The sequence below is a fragment of the Glycine soja genome, chromosome 6, assembly GCF_004193775.1.
Source record: "Glycine soja cultivar W05 chromosome 6, ASM419377v2, whole genome shotgun sequence".
Taxonomy (NCBI): domain Eukaryota; kingdom Viridiplantae; phylum Streptophyta; class Magnoliopsida; order Fabales; family Fabaceae; genus Glycine; species Glycine soja.
The window spans coordinates 12804046-12824186 of record NC_041007.1 but is presented as its reverse complement, the minus strand read 5'-3'; the positions used below and the strand labels follow the sequence as shown (position 1 = coordinate 12824186).

The window sequence follows — 20141 nt, the reverse complement described above, 5'->3', positions numbered from 1 at the left end:
GCATTTAATTTTGACAACAGCTAAATATACAGTTACTTGAGCAAAGAGTAAATAATATATCATGGGATATATGCTTAAAAGGATTTTTCGCCATAGCATGACATTAAGTCTATAAGAGTAAAATGTTTTCAAAGAGGTCGCCAAGAAGGAAGATGTTTTGGGATCATATCACATGTATTTTCTTCCCATATTTTGGTTCCTAATCAGACTTATGTTGCCTGATTGAGGAACCATATTTATGGTGTCTAACTCTGTATTTAGTACCTCTGGTACTTTTCTAATATATATATAGTTTTATCTTTGCTGATAAAAAAAAAAAAAGAAGGAAGATGGCGGAGGGGAGGGAGGAGGAGAAGCGGAAGCCATGAATGAAGGCCAGGTTTCGACCTAAGCTCTGAATACCATAATGGAGTTGAGAGAAAAGGAGAGAGAAGAGAAAACTGACATTGAGAAATCTTGTATTATTCAACCCAACCGAAAAAGTTGTTACAAGACTGTTTATATTGACAGTTATGCTAACTGTCAACTAACTCTAATAAACTTGAGTTAGTTAACATACAACAGAAAGAGAACTCACTACTAACCATAGTGAGGATCTAGAATACAACAGAAAGAGTAAAAAACACAAGGAGTAAAGTATACTCTTATAAAGTCATACTATTGTCTATCGTTGTCAATTATTATCTATAGAGCATTAGAGCTGCACAATAGAGTGACATGATGAGATCAAACTTGATTATTAATTTTGTAGATATGCTTTAACTGTATCTGTCTGGTTTTTACTTGCATAGAAATTGAAAGCAGATTAATATAAAAAAAATTGAAAAGGTTTTACCCATGAAGATTTCATCATATTAAAACTTGAAGAATCTTTTTTTTTTTTTTTCTGTTTTATTAGCTTAGTTATAACGTATTTAACTCTCAAAGATGCAGTTGTACTGGCATTAACAGTCAAATAAAAATAAATGAACTATGATATTTTTTCATATCACATTTTTATTAACCATGAATTTGATATTATTGTAGGGTGAGGCACTTGTTTTGGGTTATGATGACATTGACATGACGTAAGTAATTTCGTTCATTTGAAAAGTGTCTCGAGTCTCATGTCTAATCTTAGTGTATGTTTGTCAATTTTCATATATTTAACTTAAAAGCTCCTTTTGAATTATATGTTGTTCGATAATTTATTTAAAATTAGTTTTATTGTCTAATAAAAATATTTATAAAATTAAAAATATTGTATAAAATATTGATTTAATTTATGTAAATTATTTTAATGATAATAAAAACAAATAAAAATATTAAAACAGGAGTATATAAATCAATTTTTTTAAATGTTAACAATCACGGTGGTTAATAAAATTTTATTTTAATTATAATTTGCAAATATTTTATTTTAATTAGCAAAAGTAGTATTGTATTACATATCTAACAATGCAAGTTGTACTTGAATGATTACACAGTGGCCAGTTTAGGTAGGACTATGGTGTCCTAATACATAGTTTACAACATGAATTAAGAAACCATAGTACTGGCGATATGCTAATCTCACCGTTACCCCCACTAATATTATTGTCCCCCCTCATCCCATGAAAGCCTCCTTCATATTGCTGGACCAGTGATAAAAAGGCATGCCAAAACCTTTAACCAGATTTTTTAGCCAGGTCCAACAGAGAAATATGGCATCCTCCAACAGCTTATTGTCATTAAACCTTTCCTCTTCAAAAACAATCTTATTCCTATGCTGCCAGATACTCCATATCAAGGAAATCCACCAACATTTCCATTTTTGAAAGCTATTGCCATTTCCATTCCCAACCACATGCTGGAGGAAGTGCATATGCGGGTTCTCTGGAAATGGTGCTGAGGTATTTGTCCTCGATAATGATTCCCACCAAAGCGGCATGATTTTGCTGCAACTATAAAAGAGATGTGCTGCATCCTCTTCTTTATTTTTGTAAAATGGGCATGTGGGATCATGTATATCCACATTCCTTCTGCGCAAATTGATTTTAGTTGGTAATCTATCCCTGATTAGTCTCCACGCAAAGAAAACAACTTTACTAGGGACCTTGAACTTCCACAGCTCTGTAAAAGCACCATCCTGATTTTCATTAATTTGATCTGACATGAGCAACCTGTACCCGTTCTTGGTTGTGTATAAGCCCGAAGCATCCTCCTTCCAAATCCACTTATCTTGTCATTCCGGAAGCATCCTCCTTCCAAATCCACTTATCTTGTCATTCCGGATGAATGCTGGTACCTTCTAGGTCTTCTAGAAACCTCAGCCATATCCAACTCGCTGTCAAAAAGTTCGCGTCTCCATTTGAAATCCCACTTCCAACCTTCATCTAAAAAGCTGCCCATTCGCTGAATGACCTGGTTTTGCTGCTTCGAAATAGAGAAAAGTGTAGGGTATTTTTGCTTAAGTGATACTCCATCCTCCTTCCATCCATTCTCCCAGAATTTGACCTTTGATCTGCACCCCACTTTCCATTGTATGCCTTTAGCTAAACGTTTGCCATCCTCACCAACAAAAGTTATGTTGTTTATATCCTTCCACCAAGTTGATACTCTACTGCCTCTACATTCCCCCTCCAAGTTACACCAATCACCATATTTTGAAGTTAGTATTTTAGCCCACAATTCTCCTTGGTTGTGGAAAAGGCTTCATTTCCACTTCCCGAGAAGAGTATAATTAAACTTCCTAAGATCCCTAACTCCAATTCCTCCTTTCTCCTTTGGTAGACATACCGACTCCCATTTCACCTATGCTATCTTCTTATGCTCTACCCCTCCACCCCACAGAAACCACCTCTGCAACCACACCAATTTATCCAAAATGCTTTTTGGAACCCTGAAAAAGGAAAACAAATATATAGGAATAGAGTTCAGGACAGCCTTTATGAGTGTTACCCTTCCCCCAAAAGTAGTAGTTTTTGTTTCCATTTCGCCAATTTCCTCTCACATTTGTTAACAATAGGATCCCACAGCTCAGAACCCTTTGGGTTTGCCCCAATCGGAATACCCACGTATAGAAAAGGTATGTCCAATAGCTCACAATTTAGGTAGCTGGCAGCAGCACCTTCCAACTCTTCGACATCCCAATTGTCCCAAATCTACTCTTTGAGAAGTTAATTTTGAGGCCTGAGGCTAATTCAAAGCTTCTCAAGATCACATTGATGACTTTCACATTTTCCATGGATGCTTTCCCAAGGAAAAGTGTGTCATTTGCATACTGCAGTATGCTGACTTTGACTTCGTTTCTGCCCACGCTAAAACTTTGAAACAGGTTTTTATCCATTGCTTCTCTCACCAGTCCATTTAGTCCTTCCACAACAATGTTAAACAAGAACGGAGCTAGAGGGCCTCCTTGTCTTAGGCCTCTTTGGGGAATGAACTCAGATGTAAGACTACCGTTAACCAATATGGATATAGAAGCAGACTTTAGACAACCTTCAATCCAAGATACCCATTTTCCGCAAAAACCCATCCTCTTCAACATATATAATAAAGACTTCCAAGATACTGAATCATAAGCCTTTTCGTAATCTACTTTGAAGACCAGACACGGTTTGTTCTATGTCTTTGCTTCATGGATCACTTCATTTGCAATGAGAGTGCTGTGTAGCAAGTGCCTACCCTCTATGAATGCTGATTGTGTCTCATCTATAAATAGTGGCATCACTCCCTTCAACCTCCTTGCTAACACTTTGGCCACCATTTTGTCTATGCAACCTATAAGAGAAATAGGTCTGTATTCATGTAGGTTCTGCGGGTCCTTGACGTTAGGGACAAGGGTTATGAAGGATGCGTTACACCCCTTCGAGAAAGATTCATGAGCATAGAACTCGTCCATGAATCGAAGCACGTCAATCTTGATAACTTCCCAGAATTCCTTAATGAATATGAAATTTAGGCCATCTGGGCCAGGAGTCTTATCACTCCCGCACTCCCAGACTGCGTCCTTAATTTCTTTTTCAGTGAATGACCCTAACAATCTGACGTTATGTTGCTATCCAATTTCTTTAAATCTGACCCCGTTTAGTTTGGGTCTCACCCACTCAACCTCCTGAAATCTAATCTGTTCTTGAAAAATAGGTATGTCTCCTCCTTCACCCTTTCAGGTTCATCAATCCATACATCATTTACAGCCACTCCTCTCAAGGTGCTGGATCTGCATTTTGAGTTTGCAAATATGTGAAAAAACTTGGAATTAATGTCTTCCTCTTTGCAAAAATATATATATATATATATATATATATATATATATATATATATATATATATATATATATATATTTATATTATAATGGCGTTGCTAATGTAATGACTGAATGACTTATACACGGCTGAAAACCTTGGAGATTGTTGAGAATCTGGAATTCAACGTATAATGATGTGAGAGGATATGATATCTGATTTAGAGGAAACTGAATATTCTCTAATTATGTGTACTCAATACTACCTGTCTATATAAAGAAGTATCTGCTGTGTACTCTGACATACGGTTTCAGTCTATTATCTCTCTATATTTTTTCTCATTTTATAGAGATGAAACACATATTGGTTTTTATCTAAACATTTAAAAAGTAAAAAAAAAAATGTATATCTAGGAATCAATGTTAGGAAGTCATACATTGCCTGTCTCAGTTCTTGGGATGCAATTTATATATCTGTCGGACAACTTCACTTAATGCCAATTGGTTTTAAATTGAAATCTAACAATCAAATGAAAGGGAGCTTTTTTAAGCTCCTTTTTTTCTTTTGTCTAAAAGTAAGCTCCTTATTTCTTTTAGAGCTTGTGTGAATAAGTTAGGCCAAACTTTATGTTGATATTTTCTTTAACTTGCATGGATGTCTATATTCTGTCAGTTAGATTGAGTAATTGTTTTTGGAAAAATTAGAAAAGAAAAAGAAGAATCATTGGTAAAGATATTTGTAGTTTAAGAACAATTAACCATTCATCTAGAGGTGTTCAAGGTTTGGCTCGTTCTAATAATGTTTCAGATTTTTACAATTCAGAGAGAGAGAGAGATTGAGAAACAGATTGTTATTCAACCTAACTGAAAATAGTTACAGGAAGAGTTTATATAGTTGACAGCGCTCCTAACAGACAACTAACTACAGTTAACAAACTAACAAACCTAACTGTAGTAAGTAAAAATACTTGAGGTACAGGATACACTTATACACCCCTCCCCCCCCCCCAATGTCTTTCAACCACTTTGAACTTGGATCTGTACAAAAAAAAAAGTGGCAGGAGATAAAGCCTTTGTCAAAATATCTGCCAGTTGATCAACAGCATGCACATGCACCACATTGATCTGCTTGGTAAGGACCTTTTCTCTGACAAAGAATAGATCCTACTCCATGTGCTTCATTTTGGAGTGAAGAACAGGATTATGAGCCAAGGAGACAGTATTGGTATTGTCACAAAGAATGACAGGAGTGGTGTTAGGAACTTGAAGTTCAGAAAGAAGGGACTGAATCCAAGTGACCTTAGCTGTACTAGAGTGGGCAACCATTGACTGTTTCTTGGACCACCAAGAGGTCAAATTAGGTCCTAGAAAAATAGGAGCTCTAGATGTAGACCTCCTATCTGTTAGATTTCAACTTAAAACCAATTGGCACTAAGTGAAGTTGTCCAACAGATATATAAGCTGCACTCCAAGAATTGAGGCAGGCGATGTGGGACTTCCTAACAAACCCCCTTCCACAGATGCCTGCCAATACAGGCAAACCTACTAGACTAGGCAAGAACTAAGATGGGCTATAGGCTCTGATACCATGCTAGATTTTAACTTAAAACCAATTGACATTAAGTGAAGTTGCCCAACAGATATATAAGTTGCACCCCAAGAACTGAGGCAGGCGATGTGGGACTTCTTAACACTATCATCAGGATCAGATGCCCAATCTGCATCGCAATAAGCATGAAGAGGAAAGGGTTGCTGCAGGGAAGCAGTCTGGAAATGCAACCCTAAAGAAACTGTACCCTTCAGGTACCTCAGAATTCTCTTCACAGCCAGCCAATGTTGGTCAGAGGGCTTAGCCATAAACTGACAAACTTTATTGACAGAAAAACTATTCTCTGGCCGAGTGATGGTAGCATACTGCAAGGCAACAACAATAGATCTGTAAAGAGTTGGATCAGAAGAATCCTCAAAACCAAACTTTGTGAGTTTACATCCTCCAACCATAGGAGACAATATAGGATTAGACTCATCCATGTTGGTCTTGGTCAAGATATCACGAATATACTTGGACTGAGTTAGAATAAGAGAACCATCTTGCTGCCTTTGAACTTCTATTCCCAAGAAATAGTCCAATTCATCAAGATTCTTTAGAGAGAAAACAGAATTCATTTGAGAAACCAAAGAATGAATTAACTTGCTGTTATTGCCAGTGACGATAATATCATCCACATATACTAAAATATGCGACTGAAGTGGAATCAGAAAACACAAAAAGGGATGGATCACATTGACTAGAAGAGAATCCAAAACTGAGAAGAGTGGCTTTCAGCTTGTCAAACCAGGCCCTAGGAGCTTGCTTCAGGCCATAAATTGCCCTGTGAAGTCTGCAAACTTGTTGCTTGTTGGAAGACACAAAACCAGGGGGTTGAGTCATGTAAACCTCTTCCTCAAGAACACCATTGAGGAAGGGATTATTAAAATCCAGATGCTGAAGAGGCCAGTTGTGTGAGACAGCAAGAGAGAGAATAAGTCTGATTGTGACAAGTTTGATTATGGGGGAAAAGGTCTCCTTATAATCAAACCCCAATTGCTGATGGAAGCCTTTGGCAACAAGCCTGACTTTGTACTTATTAACAGACCCATCTGGATTTTCCTTGACCCTAAAGACCCATTTGCACCCAATTGCTGTTCTGGAAGCAGGAAGATCAACCAAGGTCCAAGTGTCATTTCTCATGAGTGCATCATACTCAGATTGCATAGCTGAGAGCCAAGAGGGATCAGTTAATGCAGCTTTGGTTGACTTAGGTTCAAGGTGAGCCAGCAGGAGAGTAGGATTAATTCTGGGCTTAGTAATACCAGATTTGGCTCGAGTACACGTAGGATGTGTATTATCAGGTCTGATAGTAGGATGAGGTTGTTTGTGTGGGAAGAGGGAGGATTTTGCTGAGCAGGGAAGGCTGTATTGGTAACTGGTAAAGGCTGGGTATGGGAAATATGTGGTAAAGGAGGTTGGTGGTCACTGGAAGAAGAGGAATTCGTAGTGGCAACAAATGATGATGTATTGGTGGGATGAACAGATACTTCATAAAACAGTGAGGGTAGATGCAATATCAGGGACTTCAGAGGTTAACAAAGCTGGTTCAGGGAGAAGTGAAGGATAGTGTTGAGACTTTGGCAAGTGCACCAAATCGCTCTTAAGTAGTAAACCTCGGAAGTCCGAGTATCGTTTCCACAGGGATTTTATTGCACTTTATCAAATACTTCTCAATTTGTAAGTAAGAGTAAAATAATAAAAACAGGAATAGGTGTAGAAATAGGTTGCTATTACCAAATCAAATAGATTAAAAGGAGAGACAATTAATAAAAATGCCAAGACCGGACAAACCCAATTGGCCTACGATGCATGTAAATATGATATTCATTACCAATGTACTGGTATTAGTTCTACCCACATCTGTTGATTTTACTTGTCCCTGATGCCTCACGTTGACAAGCCTATTTTAACTACCTATCTCCCAAATGCCTTTGCGAAGATTTGATAATTAAAATGCATTAAGGTTAAGTTCTAGATGTTGCTAAATGCATGAGCAGTGAGTTATCATTCTATGCCTAGCAATGCTAACCCAAGGATTCTTTTCTTAAGATGTTCTATTAGGTGTTACCCTTTCCCAAGTGTATAACCCCTAAAACTAATGCATGCATTAAATCTTAAATCCTTATTAGGAAATACCCTCTCTCGAGCGAATACAACCCAAAAGAAATTTAAGAACAAATGCAAGATAACAAGAAAAGAATTAGAACAGAAAAACCTGGAATAAATTCCCGATAATTCTTGAAGCACACCGTACATCGTTGGCTTTTTAGGCCTGTCAGGCCCTAGCTAGGGGATTAGCCACTCATGGCCATTGAGGGCTGGGGTGAAAGAAAGAATAGGGATAATAAAAACAAAGAATATAAAGAAAGAAGGGAGAGTGCTGAGAACAGTGCTTTGAGTCGAGATGTGTTGATTCCTTGGGACTGACTCTCTATTTATAGTTGCTGAAGTGGGCTTTGGGCCTTCATAGTCGCGCTCAGCGCGACACCTCACGCTTAGCGCGTTCGGATCGCGCGCTCAGCGCGCCTTGCAGGCTTAGCCTGTGCTTCTGTTGGATCGTGCGCTTAGCGCGTGGCTGGGCTTAGCGCGCGTAACGGTTTCTGCTTCTTCGAGCTTAACGCCTCGCTTAGCGCCTGCCTTCTTTGCTCGCTTAGCTCTTGACGCGCGCTTAGCGCGAGTGTTGGGCTGGGCCTGCTTCAGAACTCTTTCTTTCTCTTTATTTCTGTTGCCTTTTTGCTTAATGTAACCTCATTTTTCGTATCTGCAACCAGAAATTCAACTTAATTAATTTCTCAACTTTTAATTATAAATAACTGCTAAATAATTAATTCTTGGCCAAAATTTGACTAATTAACCACTATTAATTCACAATTATTTAGCAGTTATCAGATAGGGAAAAACTCTTTCATTAAAGGTAACATCTTTAGAGATGTATAACCTGCCATCAGCAGCAAGGCACTTGTAACCTTTGTGTGAATTAGAATAGCTCAAGAATACACATTCTTGAGTTCTGAACTGTAACTTATGTTTGTTATAAGACCTCAACAAAGGGAAGCAAGAGCAGCCAAACACCTTGAGAAAGAAATAGTCAGCTTGCTTGTTGAGCAATTTCTGATATGGAATCTCATTGCCAATAACAGAGGAGGGCAATCTGTTTATAAGATACAGACTAGAGACAAAGGCATGATCCCAGTCATGAAGAGGCAGTTTTGCTTGAGACAAAAGAGTGAGACCCAACTCCACAACATGTCTGTGTTTGTGTTCCACTACCCCATTTTGGTGATGGGTATGAAGACATATAAGTCTGTGCTGAATACCATGATCAGTTAAGAACTTAGTGAAAGGTCTGAACTCCCCTCCCCAATCAGACTGTACAGCTTTAATAGAGGAGTTACAATAATTTGAAACCATAGTTTTAAATAGTTTAAAGAGCTCTAAAGCATCAAATTTGTTTTTGAGTAAGTACATCCAAGTGAACCTGGTGTTAGCATCAACAAAGGAAATATAATATCTAAAACCAGAAGGTGATGCACAATGAGAAGGGCCCCACAGATCAGTGTAAACATGGTCAAAATATTTATCATAGACAGTAAGGCAAGAAGAAGCAAGAAGTCGATGTGACTTTCCAAGACAACAGTGATTGCAAAAATATGTTGAGTCTTTATTAACATTTGGAATATTACAAAGTTTGAGTACAATTTTCATAGTGGCAGCACTAGGGTGACCAAGCCTAGAGTGCCAAATGGAAAAGGAATTGGAATTACAAGTGGCTGTATTTCCAACACCATAAACTACAACAGCTTTATTAGAAGAAAAAGACTGAAAATCAGATTTACTAGAGACAGTATTAACAAGAAGACTTTATACAACACTGGTGAGAAACTCAAAATCATTTGTAGGAAGCTTGTACTTTGGCACAGACGAAAGGAGTTGAAGGAACTAATAGAGACCTTCACCCCCTTTTAGAAGAACATGTTTATAATCCTGTGATTTAACAAGACAGAAAGATGAGTGAAACTCAAAGAAGACATTATTATCTTTATAAAACTGACTGACACAAATGAGATTCTTAGTAATAGAAGGAACAAACAATCTAAGGACAAGAGAGAATCTACAATTAAGAGGAGAAGAAAAAGAGGAAACACTTGAAGAATTAATATTGAGACCTTGACCATTGCCAATAGTGATCTGATCAAGACCCTCAAAAGGTGTCACTTGCTGTATATTTTGTGACATATTTGTCACATGGTGAGAAACACCTGAATCAGAGTACCAACTCTGCCCTTGAGTTGGAGTGTGAGAGGAACTAGCTAGATAAACTTGAGGATGTTTAGAAGTTGGTTGAGTGATCTGAGGTGGTTGAATGTACGCATATTGAGGCTGTACAGTAGCTTGAGAATGAGCAGGTTGAGTGTATACATACTGCACAGACTGAGCATATTGAACTTACACAGGAGCAGGTTGCACAACATTAGGAGAAGTATGTGTAGAAGTAGGAGCAAGATAAGCTGGTGGTGGAAGGGTAGGAACGTAATTTTCCTCCAATCTATGATAACAATACGAAGCTCCATGTCCAAACTTCTCACAATTTAGGGTAGAATAATTGATATATTAAATTATGCTGAGAATACAAGTCATATATACAAGGCTAGAAAGCTATTTTAGGAAGTATTTTTTTTTTGGAAGGCAAATTATATATATATATATTAATATAGTCAGAAAACAGTACAAGGGGTACTGGATAAAGATGATACAAAGCACCTCTAGTGCTGCCCTCCAAAAAACCAAGCTAACCCAACTAAAAAGGCTATCCCACACAGATTAACCAAAGGATTCCGAGATATTGGAAGACCAGTGGTTAAAACTAGTGTTAAAGCCTTTTTCTGTAGCTTTTAACCAAGACCAAGCTAAGAAAAAAGCATCTTCCATGACTTTAGATGAATCAAATGGTTTGTCTTGGAAAATGAGGAGATTCCTATGCTGCCATATGGTACTGGTCAAAGCAACCCACCATCCACACCATGAACTATGGTTTATGTGTGCTCCAAATCCATCACAGAATTGGAGAAAATGATCCACTGGAGAAGCTGGAAGATGTCCCTTAACCTGTACCCATCTCATAGACTCCCACCACAGACCTACTATCCTCTTACAGTTAAAAAATAGATGGCCCACCTCCTCTTGCTCTAGGCCACAGAAAGGACAGACAGTGTCCTGGATGATCACATTTCTTCTTATGAGATTAGCTCTAGTAGGGAGCCTATCTTTAAGAAGCCTCCAAGTGAAAACTGCAGCTTTTGGGGGAATTTTCAATTTCCCGAGTAATGTTGAGGTTCTCACATCAGAGGCTGGATTAGAGGGGGTTATCAATAATTTGTAGGCTGACTTTGTGGAATAAACACCACTAGGATCAGCTTTCCAAATCATGATGTCCTTAACATGCCTCTGAATATGTATAGAACTGATTTCTTCCATAAAATTGACAGCTAGATCACTTTCATGATCAAACAGATTTCTCCTCCATTTCAAGTCCCACCTCCAGTTATCTTGAGAGAAATTTCCCATCATTGAAATGAGATCAGATTGCTGTCTATTAATGAGAAACAGCTGATTGTATTTCTGTTGAAGATTAGGTCCCCTAACCACTTATCTTTCCAGAAGCTGACTTTATCCCCACACCCAACCTTCCAGCTCATGTATTGGTGAAAAATGCTTTGATCAGTCTGGTGATAAAGCTTCCTTAGATCCCTCCACCAGTATGAATGCCCCCCTTGGACACGAACAGACTGAAAATCTGGCCAACCTCCATACTTAGAATTGATAATCCTAGCCCAAGGTTGTTGTTGATCAGAAGCTAAGGCCCATATCCACTTTCCCAGCAAAGCTATATTAAATTTAGAGATATCTTTAATCCCTAGACCCTCCTCAGACTTGGGCAGGCAAACAGTCTCCCATTTTACCCAAGGAATTTTCCTATGTTCTTGGTCCCCCCCCATAGAAAATTCCTTTGCAAGGCTACCAGTCTATTTACTATCCTTTGAGGAATCTTGAAGAAGGATAATAAATATATTGGTACAACATTGAGAACAGAATTGATTAGAGTTATCTTCCCTCCCATTGATATGTTTTTCTGAGCCCACTTAGATAGTTTAGACTCACATTTTTTGATTAAAGGCTCCCACACAACACTGCTTGAAGGTTTAGCCCCAATAGGAATGCCCAAGTAGCTGAAAGGGGTTTCCAATTGTCTACAATTCAGGGTTTGTGCTGCTTCATTGGTCCATGTAACAACACCCCCTATAACTTCAAACTGACTCTTAGCATAGTTAATCTTCAAGCCCGAGACCATTTCATAACCTCTGAGCAGGGCCTTCAATACCAAGACATTGTCCCATGTAGCCTTACCTACAAAAACAGTATCATCTGCATACTGCAGAATATTTGTGGGTTCTTTTTTCATTCCAACCCTGTAACTACTATATAAATTCTTTCGGACTGCTTCCCTCATTAGGCCTGTGATGCCTTCTCCAACTATGTTAAAAAGCAAAGGGGCTAGGGGGTCCCCTTGCCTCAAGCCTCTAGATGGGGTAAACTCCTTTGTAGGGCTGCCATTAACAAGGATAGATATGGTTGCTGAATGGAGACAAGCTGAGATCCAGTTTCTCCATTTAAGACAAAAGCCCTATCTATGCAGCATATAGTCCAAGAAAGACCATGAAACTGTGTCATAAGCCTTTTCAAAGTCCACCTTGAAAATCATGGCTGGTTTTTTACTCCTACAAGCTTCCTCAACCACCTCATTAAGTATCAAAGTACCACGAAGTATATGTCTGTCTTTAATGAAAGCTGTTTGTCTCTCATCAATTAAGACAGGTATGACATGTCTCAATCTGTTTGCTAGTAGCTTAGCTATCACTTTGTACATGCAGCCTATCAAAGATATTGGTCTATAATCATTGAGGGACTGAGGGTGGTTTACTTTAGGGATTAGAGCCAAGAAAGAAGCATTGCTGCCTCTAGGGAAGCTTCCATTGACATGGAACTCATCCACAAATCTTCTGAACTCAGGTTTCAACACTCCCCAGAATTCCTTAATAAAATTGAAGTTAAAACCGTCCGGCCCAGGGCATTTGTCTCCACCACAGCTCCACACAGCTTCTTTGAGCTCATGGTCTGAGAAAGGTGAAATCAAATCCTCCCTCTGCCTTTGATTAAGAGAGGGGAAATGAACTCCATCAAGGGTAGGCCTGAAGAAGTTCTGCTCAGAAAATCTCTTGAGAAAAAAGTTCACAGCTTCTCTCTTCACCTCCTCTGGTTGCTGGACCCACACTCCATCTATGCGAATTCCTTGGAGAGCATTATAATTTCTCCTGAAATTGATTACCTTGTGGAAAAAAGCTGAGTTGCTGTCACCTTCTTGTAACCACTTTGCTCTAGATTTCTGCCTCAATAGAGATTCATAGGCATTAGAAGCATCCCATAGCTCTTGTTGAAGGGATTTCCTAACCTTGATCTCATCCTCAGACAAAATTCTGGTAGAGGCTATGTCTTCCACATCAGTTAGCTTCTGTTGAATTTCCTGGATCCCCTTAATACTTATGTTCCCATACTCCTGACTCCATTGCTTTATTGCTATTTTAGGAAGTATAATAATAGCACCTAGATAACTAGATCCCTATGATTCAGGGATATTCCCATCATACACTATAATTGTAATCTGCTAAATAAGGAAACAATACAACTAATAAAACACAGATTCTGACAGAAATAATACAGCTAATAAAGCAGATTCTAACAAAACTTATATCAAATTTGACACTGCACATCAGTAAAGCGACCACCACCACGACCTCCACCACCACAATTAGGATTCCGGCCAGAACCCCGACCACCGCGACCATTGAAAAAACGATTTCCAGCGTAATCATTGGATGAGTTATCCTCCGATGTGGACTGGGTGGTCAGATTAACTTGACCCTAAGAATTAGGGTTCAAAAATTGCGCAGAATCGGAAACAACATCACCTTCATGAGACAAACTTCCAGAACAACCTTGAGAAAGAGTAATGGAGCCTAAGCTTTGAGTTTGGTTGATAGAACCTAAAGCACGCTTGCGAGAATGATCAATATGCACCTCTCACGCAAGCAACAAAGTTTCAACTTCATCAACAGAGAACAAATCAAATCTGCTGGTTATAAGCTAAATATCGGGGAGTCCATCAAGAATCAGATTAAGATGCTCAGAATTGGATACAAATTCACCAATGGAAGTGAGCGCATTGTCTAGAGTTTGCACATGGAGAAGATAATCAGAAATGGAGCGATTATCAAGAGAGAGATTTTGAAGCTCATTGTGAACTTGATGAATCTTCACCCGAGTGAGACTGAAAATGTGACTGGATGTGATCCCATAACTGCCATGACGATCGACAACCAACAATGCAAGGAATAATTTCACCAGAAATAATGGATTGCAACCATGCAAGAAGAAACTGATCCTGTTCGTACCAAACACGATACTCACTGGTGACTTTATCTGAATTGTGATCTTCAACTGAAGCATATTTAGGAGGAATTTAAGGATTAATGATGTAGCCTTCAAGATGATGACTGTGAATGACAGGTTCCACCTGTTGAATCCAAAGAAGATAGTTCTTCGCATGCAACTTTTGAGAAATTGATTGTGTGAATGTTTTGGAAGAGCTCGCCGATGACGATGGCGATGGTGGGGAGGAAGGAGGAGTCGATGCGGAAACCATGAAATAAAAGCTTGGTTCACTTGTACTAACCTTATGATTATAATATATATTAATTTTGTTGATAAAAAAAATGAAAAAAAGGCTTGGTTTCGACCTAAGCTTTGTATACCATTTTGCAATTCAGAGAAAGTGAGAGAGATTAAGAAACAGATTGTTATTCAACCTAACTGAAAACAGTTACAGGAAAAGTTTATATAGTTGACAGTGAGAACTGTCAACTATCCTAACTGACAACTAATTATAGTTAACAAACTATTGAATAAATTGAGAGAGAGAGAAGGAAGAGAAAACTTGTTGAACAGAAAGACTGATTTTACTGATTATCAAAGTTAACTATAGAAGGTTACAAAAGAGGTATATATAGACCTCTGTTCTGTTATTGTAACAGATTGTAACTAACAGAATTGTAACTAACAGAATCTAACCAACTCTAAGATAGGTACTGTTAGCAAAAGCTAACAGCCCTTACAATTAGTTTACAAAACTATTTTCACAGTTGACTGACAGCATATCTCAATGATGTTCTCAAAATGTGGTATCCAGCAATTGATTCAATTAATTATTTTGGTTGTTAATTGTTGCTAAATTGGAAATCATATCTCAATGAATTTCTTTTTTGTATTAATCCCTAAATTTCCAATCATATAGGTGAAATAAGCTGACTTTGAATTCCTTGTTTGTGATTGAATCCAAAATGTGATTTTCACATTTAATGCTTCTTCCTTTGGCTCTACTCAGCATGCTGTGTTCCCCGTCTGCATTCTAACTAGTGACACTGTGAACCTAACACGAACTTTGTTGCACTTTTGTCTTTTTCTACCATTGAGGTTTCAGGTATAAACTATGGAAACCAGATCTTAGAAGTGAAATGGAAAAAAAGATGGATGACGTCAAGAAAGGAGATAAAAGCAAAGCCGAAGTTTTGGTAACTATCTTGCAGAAGATGGAAGCTTGTTTCCTAGAAGTAAGCAATTATTAAGTTTTAAAAAGAAAAACACTAGATGAGTTTTAATTCTTAATTTATAAAAATTCTTCAATGCTCTCATGTCTTGCTGAGAAAAGAGTTGCACAAGTTTTGTAAATAAAAAGAACTGGACAGCACTCGAGTCTTATTTATTTATAATAGTAACTATTTAATTCTCATGTAAATTAAGTTGTGCTTTCTAATCATAAAGTTTGAAGTTGAACAGATTTAGAAATTGCTACTGCACTCTTCAATCTCCCATTGCTACTGCACACTTATTCAATCATTGCAGCAGAATCCAACCTATTTGGTGGGAATCCATGTCATGGCTGAATATTCAAGGTGCCTTCCCGCAAACTCCACAGCAACATTTCATTCAACACTCATGTGTTTTGTCCGAAGGCATAAGGATCAAAAGATGGCAGTTATGGTGGCTGGCCTTAACTTGGACTATATGGCAGCTTAGAAATAAAATATTGTTCTCAAATGAAAGTTTTAATGGCAACAAACCGTTTGAAGATGCAATTTTCCTACTTTGGACGTGGCTAAGGGGCTTTGAGAAAGATTTCACAATACACTTTAATCAATGGTCAAGTAACATTAGATATGGTTTCCTTTATCAGTAGAGGACAAAACAAATACAATAGCAGTAGGGGTAGTTTCTAAATTGTAGCCATAGTTTGGTTCCTTCTCAGACTATGTTCAGTCTGTTTTCAGGCACCATTCGTATGAGCTTTCCTATTTCTGTACTTTAGTACCTCTGGTACTCATTTATATATATATATATATATATATATATATATTACTTTTGCTGATAAAAAAAAATCTCCCATTTCTCTCTAATGAGTGTGCAGAGACCCCATTACTGCACTCTTCAATCACCCACTTTCTCTCTCCCTCCTCTGAATTTGTTTGAGTGTCATCCACCCAGCAGAATGAACTCAATTTTATATTCAAGTGTATTTTTTTTGGTGTTAAAGAGGGGACACAGCCCCAAAAAGACAGAACCAGCTACAGATCAAACAAGGGACCAAGACCCCCACTGCATCTTCTAACAAAAAAAGAGAGAACTTTGGTGGGGGAGATGGCAACTTGTGCCAAACCCAGGGGAAGAGTATGCCCCAATTAGCAAGATCATCTGCAACAATGTTGGCTTCCCTTATAAATGTTAACCAGTTGTACCATCTAGTCTCTAGACAGCCACTTCCAAACTGAGTGCACAAAGCTCCAAAAAGGATGGTTTCTGTCAGTTAAGATTAACACAAGGTGAACAGCAATTTTTGAATCACACTCAATGATCAGATACCGAAACCCCTTATCCCATGCAACCTGCAGGGCTGAAAGGATGCCCCAAAATTCAGCTGTGAGAGCATGCCCAAGTTCCTAACAAACCCATAAATCCAGTTACCAAACTCATCCCAGAACACACCAGCACAAGCAGCCATCTTAATATTTTCAATGATAGATCTGTCCACATTACATTTAGTCCACAGTGGAGGTGGAGGAGTCCAGGAAATATGAACAGTATAGTAGAAATTCTGTGAACTCTGACTGCTAGGGAGGCCCAGAAGAGCCGTATGTGTCAGATACATCTGCATGAATATTCCTAATCAGAGTAGAGATGTCCAAAGGAGCATTCTGGAAAACAAAAGAGTTCCTCATTTTCCGAATACTCCACACCCCATTAGCAAAAATCGAGGACCATATAGCTCCCCCAGACAAAAAGTGAATGTGTTTGGCGTTAAAAGAAATCCACTCTCAATGTTAGAAATTTCAAAGGATTGGCCATTGACATCTGCTCCAGTATTACAAAGAGGGCATTCATCACTTGCCACCACTTCCAGATGTCAAAGGAAGGACTTAGAAGTCTCTGAAGGTTCAGTCCCATAAAATTTCCAAATATATCTCCAATCGAAGGACTTAGAAGTCCAGGTTGCAGTGGATGTAAGTAACTGATAGGCTGTTTTAGTGGAGAACCCTCCGTTAGAAGCTAGACTCCAAATAAACCTATCATCCTCCAATCCGGGGTTAGCCAGAAGAGTTGCAAAAACTTCCAGCAGGACATCTTACAAAGATAATTAATGCCAAAACAATTTGCAAGAGAACAATTAAGATACTACTACTTCCTAAGATGCGTTGAACTGAGCTATACCAAGTACCTAGGCTACCTGAAAAAGTAAACATTTAAGAAACTTTTATCTCCTAAAATATTCCTATTCCAACAGTTGTTTTGGGTCCTTGGATGGGCTACTCCGGAATGGGACCTATCTAATAATTTCCAAATAGTTTAGGGACTAATAGATTAATTTAACCTTTCATAAACTTTTTCTTGCCTCAAGATATATTTCTTGTCATCTTGTGAATTTCTCAACTCCTTCTATATCCTTCCGTATATTGTTATTAGATGTTTTCTTTACTTGCAATGCTGTTAAAAGGCAACGCCATGGCCGTCATGACGGATTTTTTTGCCAGGTTTCAATGGCATGCTTATGTTATATGGCGGAATTTTGACCTTCCACCATCAGCCACGGATAATACTGTATACTGGAAATTTTGTTATATAAATCTTATTCCTCTTTACAAGCAGCAATAAGGTCAATGAAAAGTAAATAGACAAGTGAGGTGCCTTTGTTCAGGGAACACAACTTATGATCTCACTCATTTTATTCGCGTATTTGTGATGTTATTTTTTTTTGTCTAGTGACCCCACCGGAAACAAACATGGTGGCTGGTCGACTAGCCTTTTATCCTCGTCCATTGATAATAAGAACAGCTTGGTGCCTTGAGTTTGAAGCTAAAACTGTAGGAAGTATCATGGTGGGTTGAGTATAATAATTGTGTAATCACTAATCAGTAAGTAAATGTGAATGGGATCATTGTCACTGATGAAATATTTCTGTTCAGTCAATAAGTTATTAATTGTGCATCTGATTCTTTCTGAACTCTAAGAATTCCCCTAGATGACATTTTGTAGAGCAGGATGTGCTCTATGCTCATATAAACTTCTTGGTTAGGGTAGTCCAACTGCCATGATGCTTGCAGCAACAAACTGGGCTTGTGGCTTTTCTCCACAAGTCATGGCCTTTCTGTAGAAGGGATCATGAGCAAAATTAGAATTTCCAATATATTGCCATCTTTTGCATTTATAACTATTTTTTTAGTAACGACATGCACACTAGAAGAAAATGATTGGTACTTAATTTAGTATTCCCATAAGTTGTTTCTCCATTCAATCTGCCTTTTGAATTGCATCAAGTTTATCGGACAAGTTTGTTATGGAGATTATGAACTTAAATGGTTGATAACTTGTAAATATATGCAGGCGAGATTGAATAAAGTGAAACTTTTAGAAGCCATGGCAATATTTTTTGAAAGGTAATTATCCCCCAACCTCCAGCCACAATGATTCCTTATGCAAAATGTTAGTAGATATCTTTAACCACTATTGCAGATCTACTAGATCTAGCAGTGATGAGCTGCATGCAACTGGAGAAGTTGTTCGACGATGTGGACTTTGTCAAGAATCAGACATGTTGCTAAGGAAAAATCGAGTATGTGTTTCAGGCAATTGTGGTTCCCTACCATGGGAATGATTACATTTAATAAACAAAGTTTGGATTTTTTGGTGACTTTTTTATTCTTTTCATGTGATTTATAGGTGGTCATGCTTTTGGGAATCAAATAAAATGGCTCAATTATGTGTGATTCCAATCCAAAACAGTAAAAACAGAATGAAATCAGTAACAGTAGTTTACAATGAATAGAAAAAGAAACTGTGAATGTATTAATACTGAAAATGATGAAATAGACCTAAACCAGAGCCCAGGGCTCCTCACTAGAGCATGAGCTCCTCAGAGAAAAATTCTCCGCCCAACTCTCTCCCAGTTCTCTCTCTACCTCCACCTATTAAGCTAGCCCTCCTTTTAAGCCTTTATATTAAGTGTTTATACTTGCTGAATTTCAGTGCCTTTGTGGATGAGGGCTTGCTTAATTATATTCTTGATATTGTCCTTTTCTTTTATGTAATTTATATTTTTTGGAAGGAATACAAGCAGAACCTTTCATTTGATTGATTTTTTATATTATCATTTACCAGGATGGCAATTTTATGGTTGGATGTATGGGTTACCCTCAGGTTGGTGTTTTTTTTTTCCAGTTACCTGCCAATTGCTTTATTATAAGTTACAACTTGAAGTTGCCAGTTGCCAATATGTTGATCTTACTGAGCTCTAGATACCATAACAGAAAACTTAAGAAGAGATATTTTGAGAGAAAAGGAAAAACTAGAGAAAGAGAAAATGAGTTTTTATTTACCAACTTTCTTTGAGTGTACACTTCTGTATATATAGACAGAACTCAACTGCCTAACTAACTTTTGACAGACTTAGTTAACACTAACTAGAGACTGCAGTTGAATAACTGCAGGTCTATACTACACTACTCTAATAGTAGATAATATTTCAAAAGAGAAAAGTAATTGTTTGATGAAATGTAGAAAAATTTGAAGTCAAGATGGCATAGTTCAATTAGTTTGCCTAACTGTTTGCTCTCTATTAGAGATAAACTAGAGGAACACTTTGGACATACTCTTAAGAAGGTCAAGAAGATTGAGGTTGACTTAAAC

At 37.9% G+C, this 20141-nt stretch overlaps 1 protein-coding gene across 4 annotated transcripts in view; it reads left to right on the top strand.

Annotated features, from left to right (window-relative positions):
* LOC114415801 (DNA topoisomerase 3-alpha) overlaps positions 1-20141 on the top strand; it is a 50689-nt gene that overhangs the window by 15342 nt on the left and 15206 nt on the right. For 3 of the 4 annotated variants that reach the window (XM_028380656.1, XM_028380653.1, XM_028380654.1), the window contains 5 exons: positions 1027-1067; positions 15388-15517; positions 18840-18892; positions 18969-19068; positions 19614-19652. In XM_028380656.1, coding sequence (XP_028236457.1) covers positions 1027-1067; positions 15388-15517; positions 18840-18892; positions 18969-19068; positions 19614-19652 — 363 coding nt within the window. The remainder of the gene's footprint in view (positions 1-1026; positions 1068-15387; positions 15518-18839; positions 18893-18968; positions 19069-19613; positions 19653-20141) is intronic. The other variant, XM_028380655.1, reaches the window with a different exon arrangement.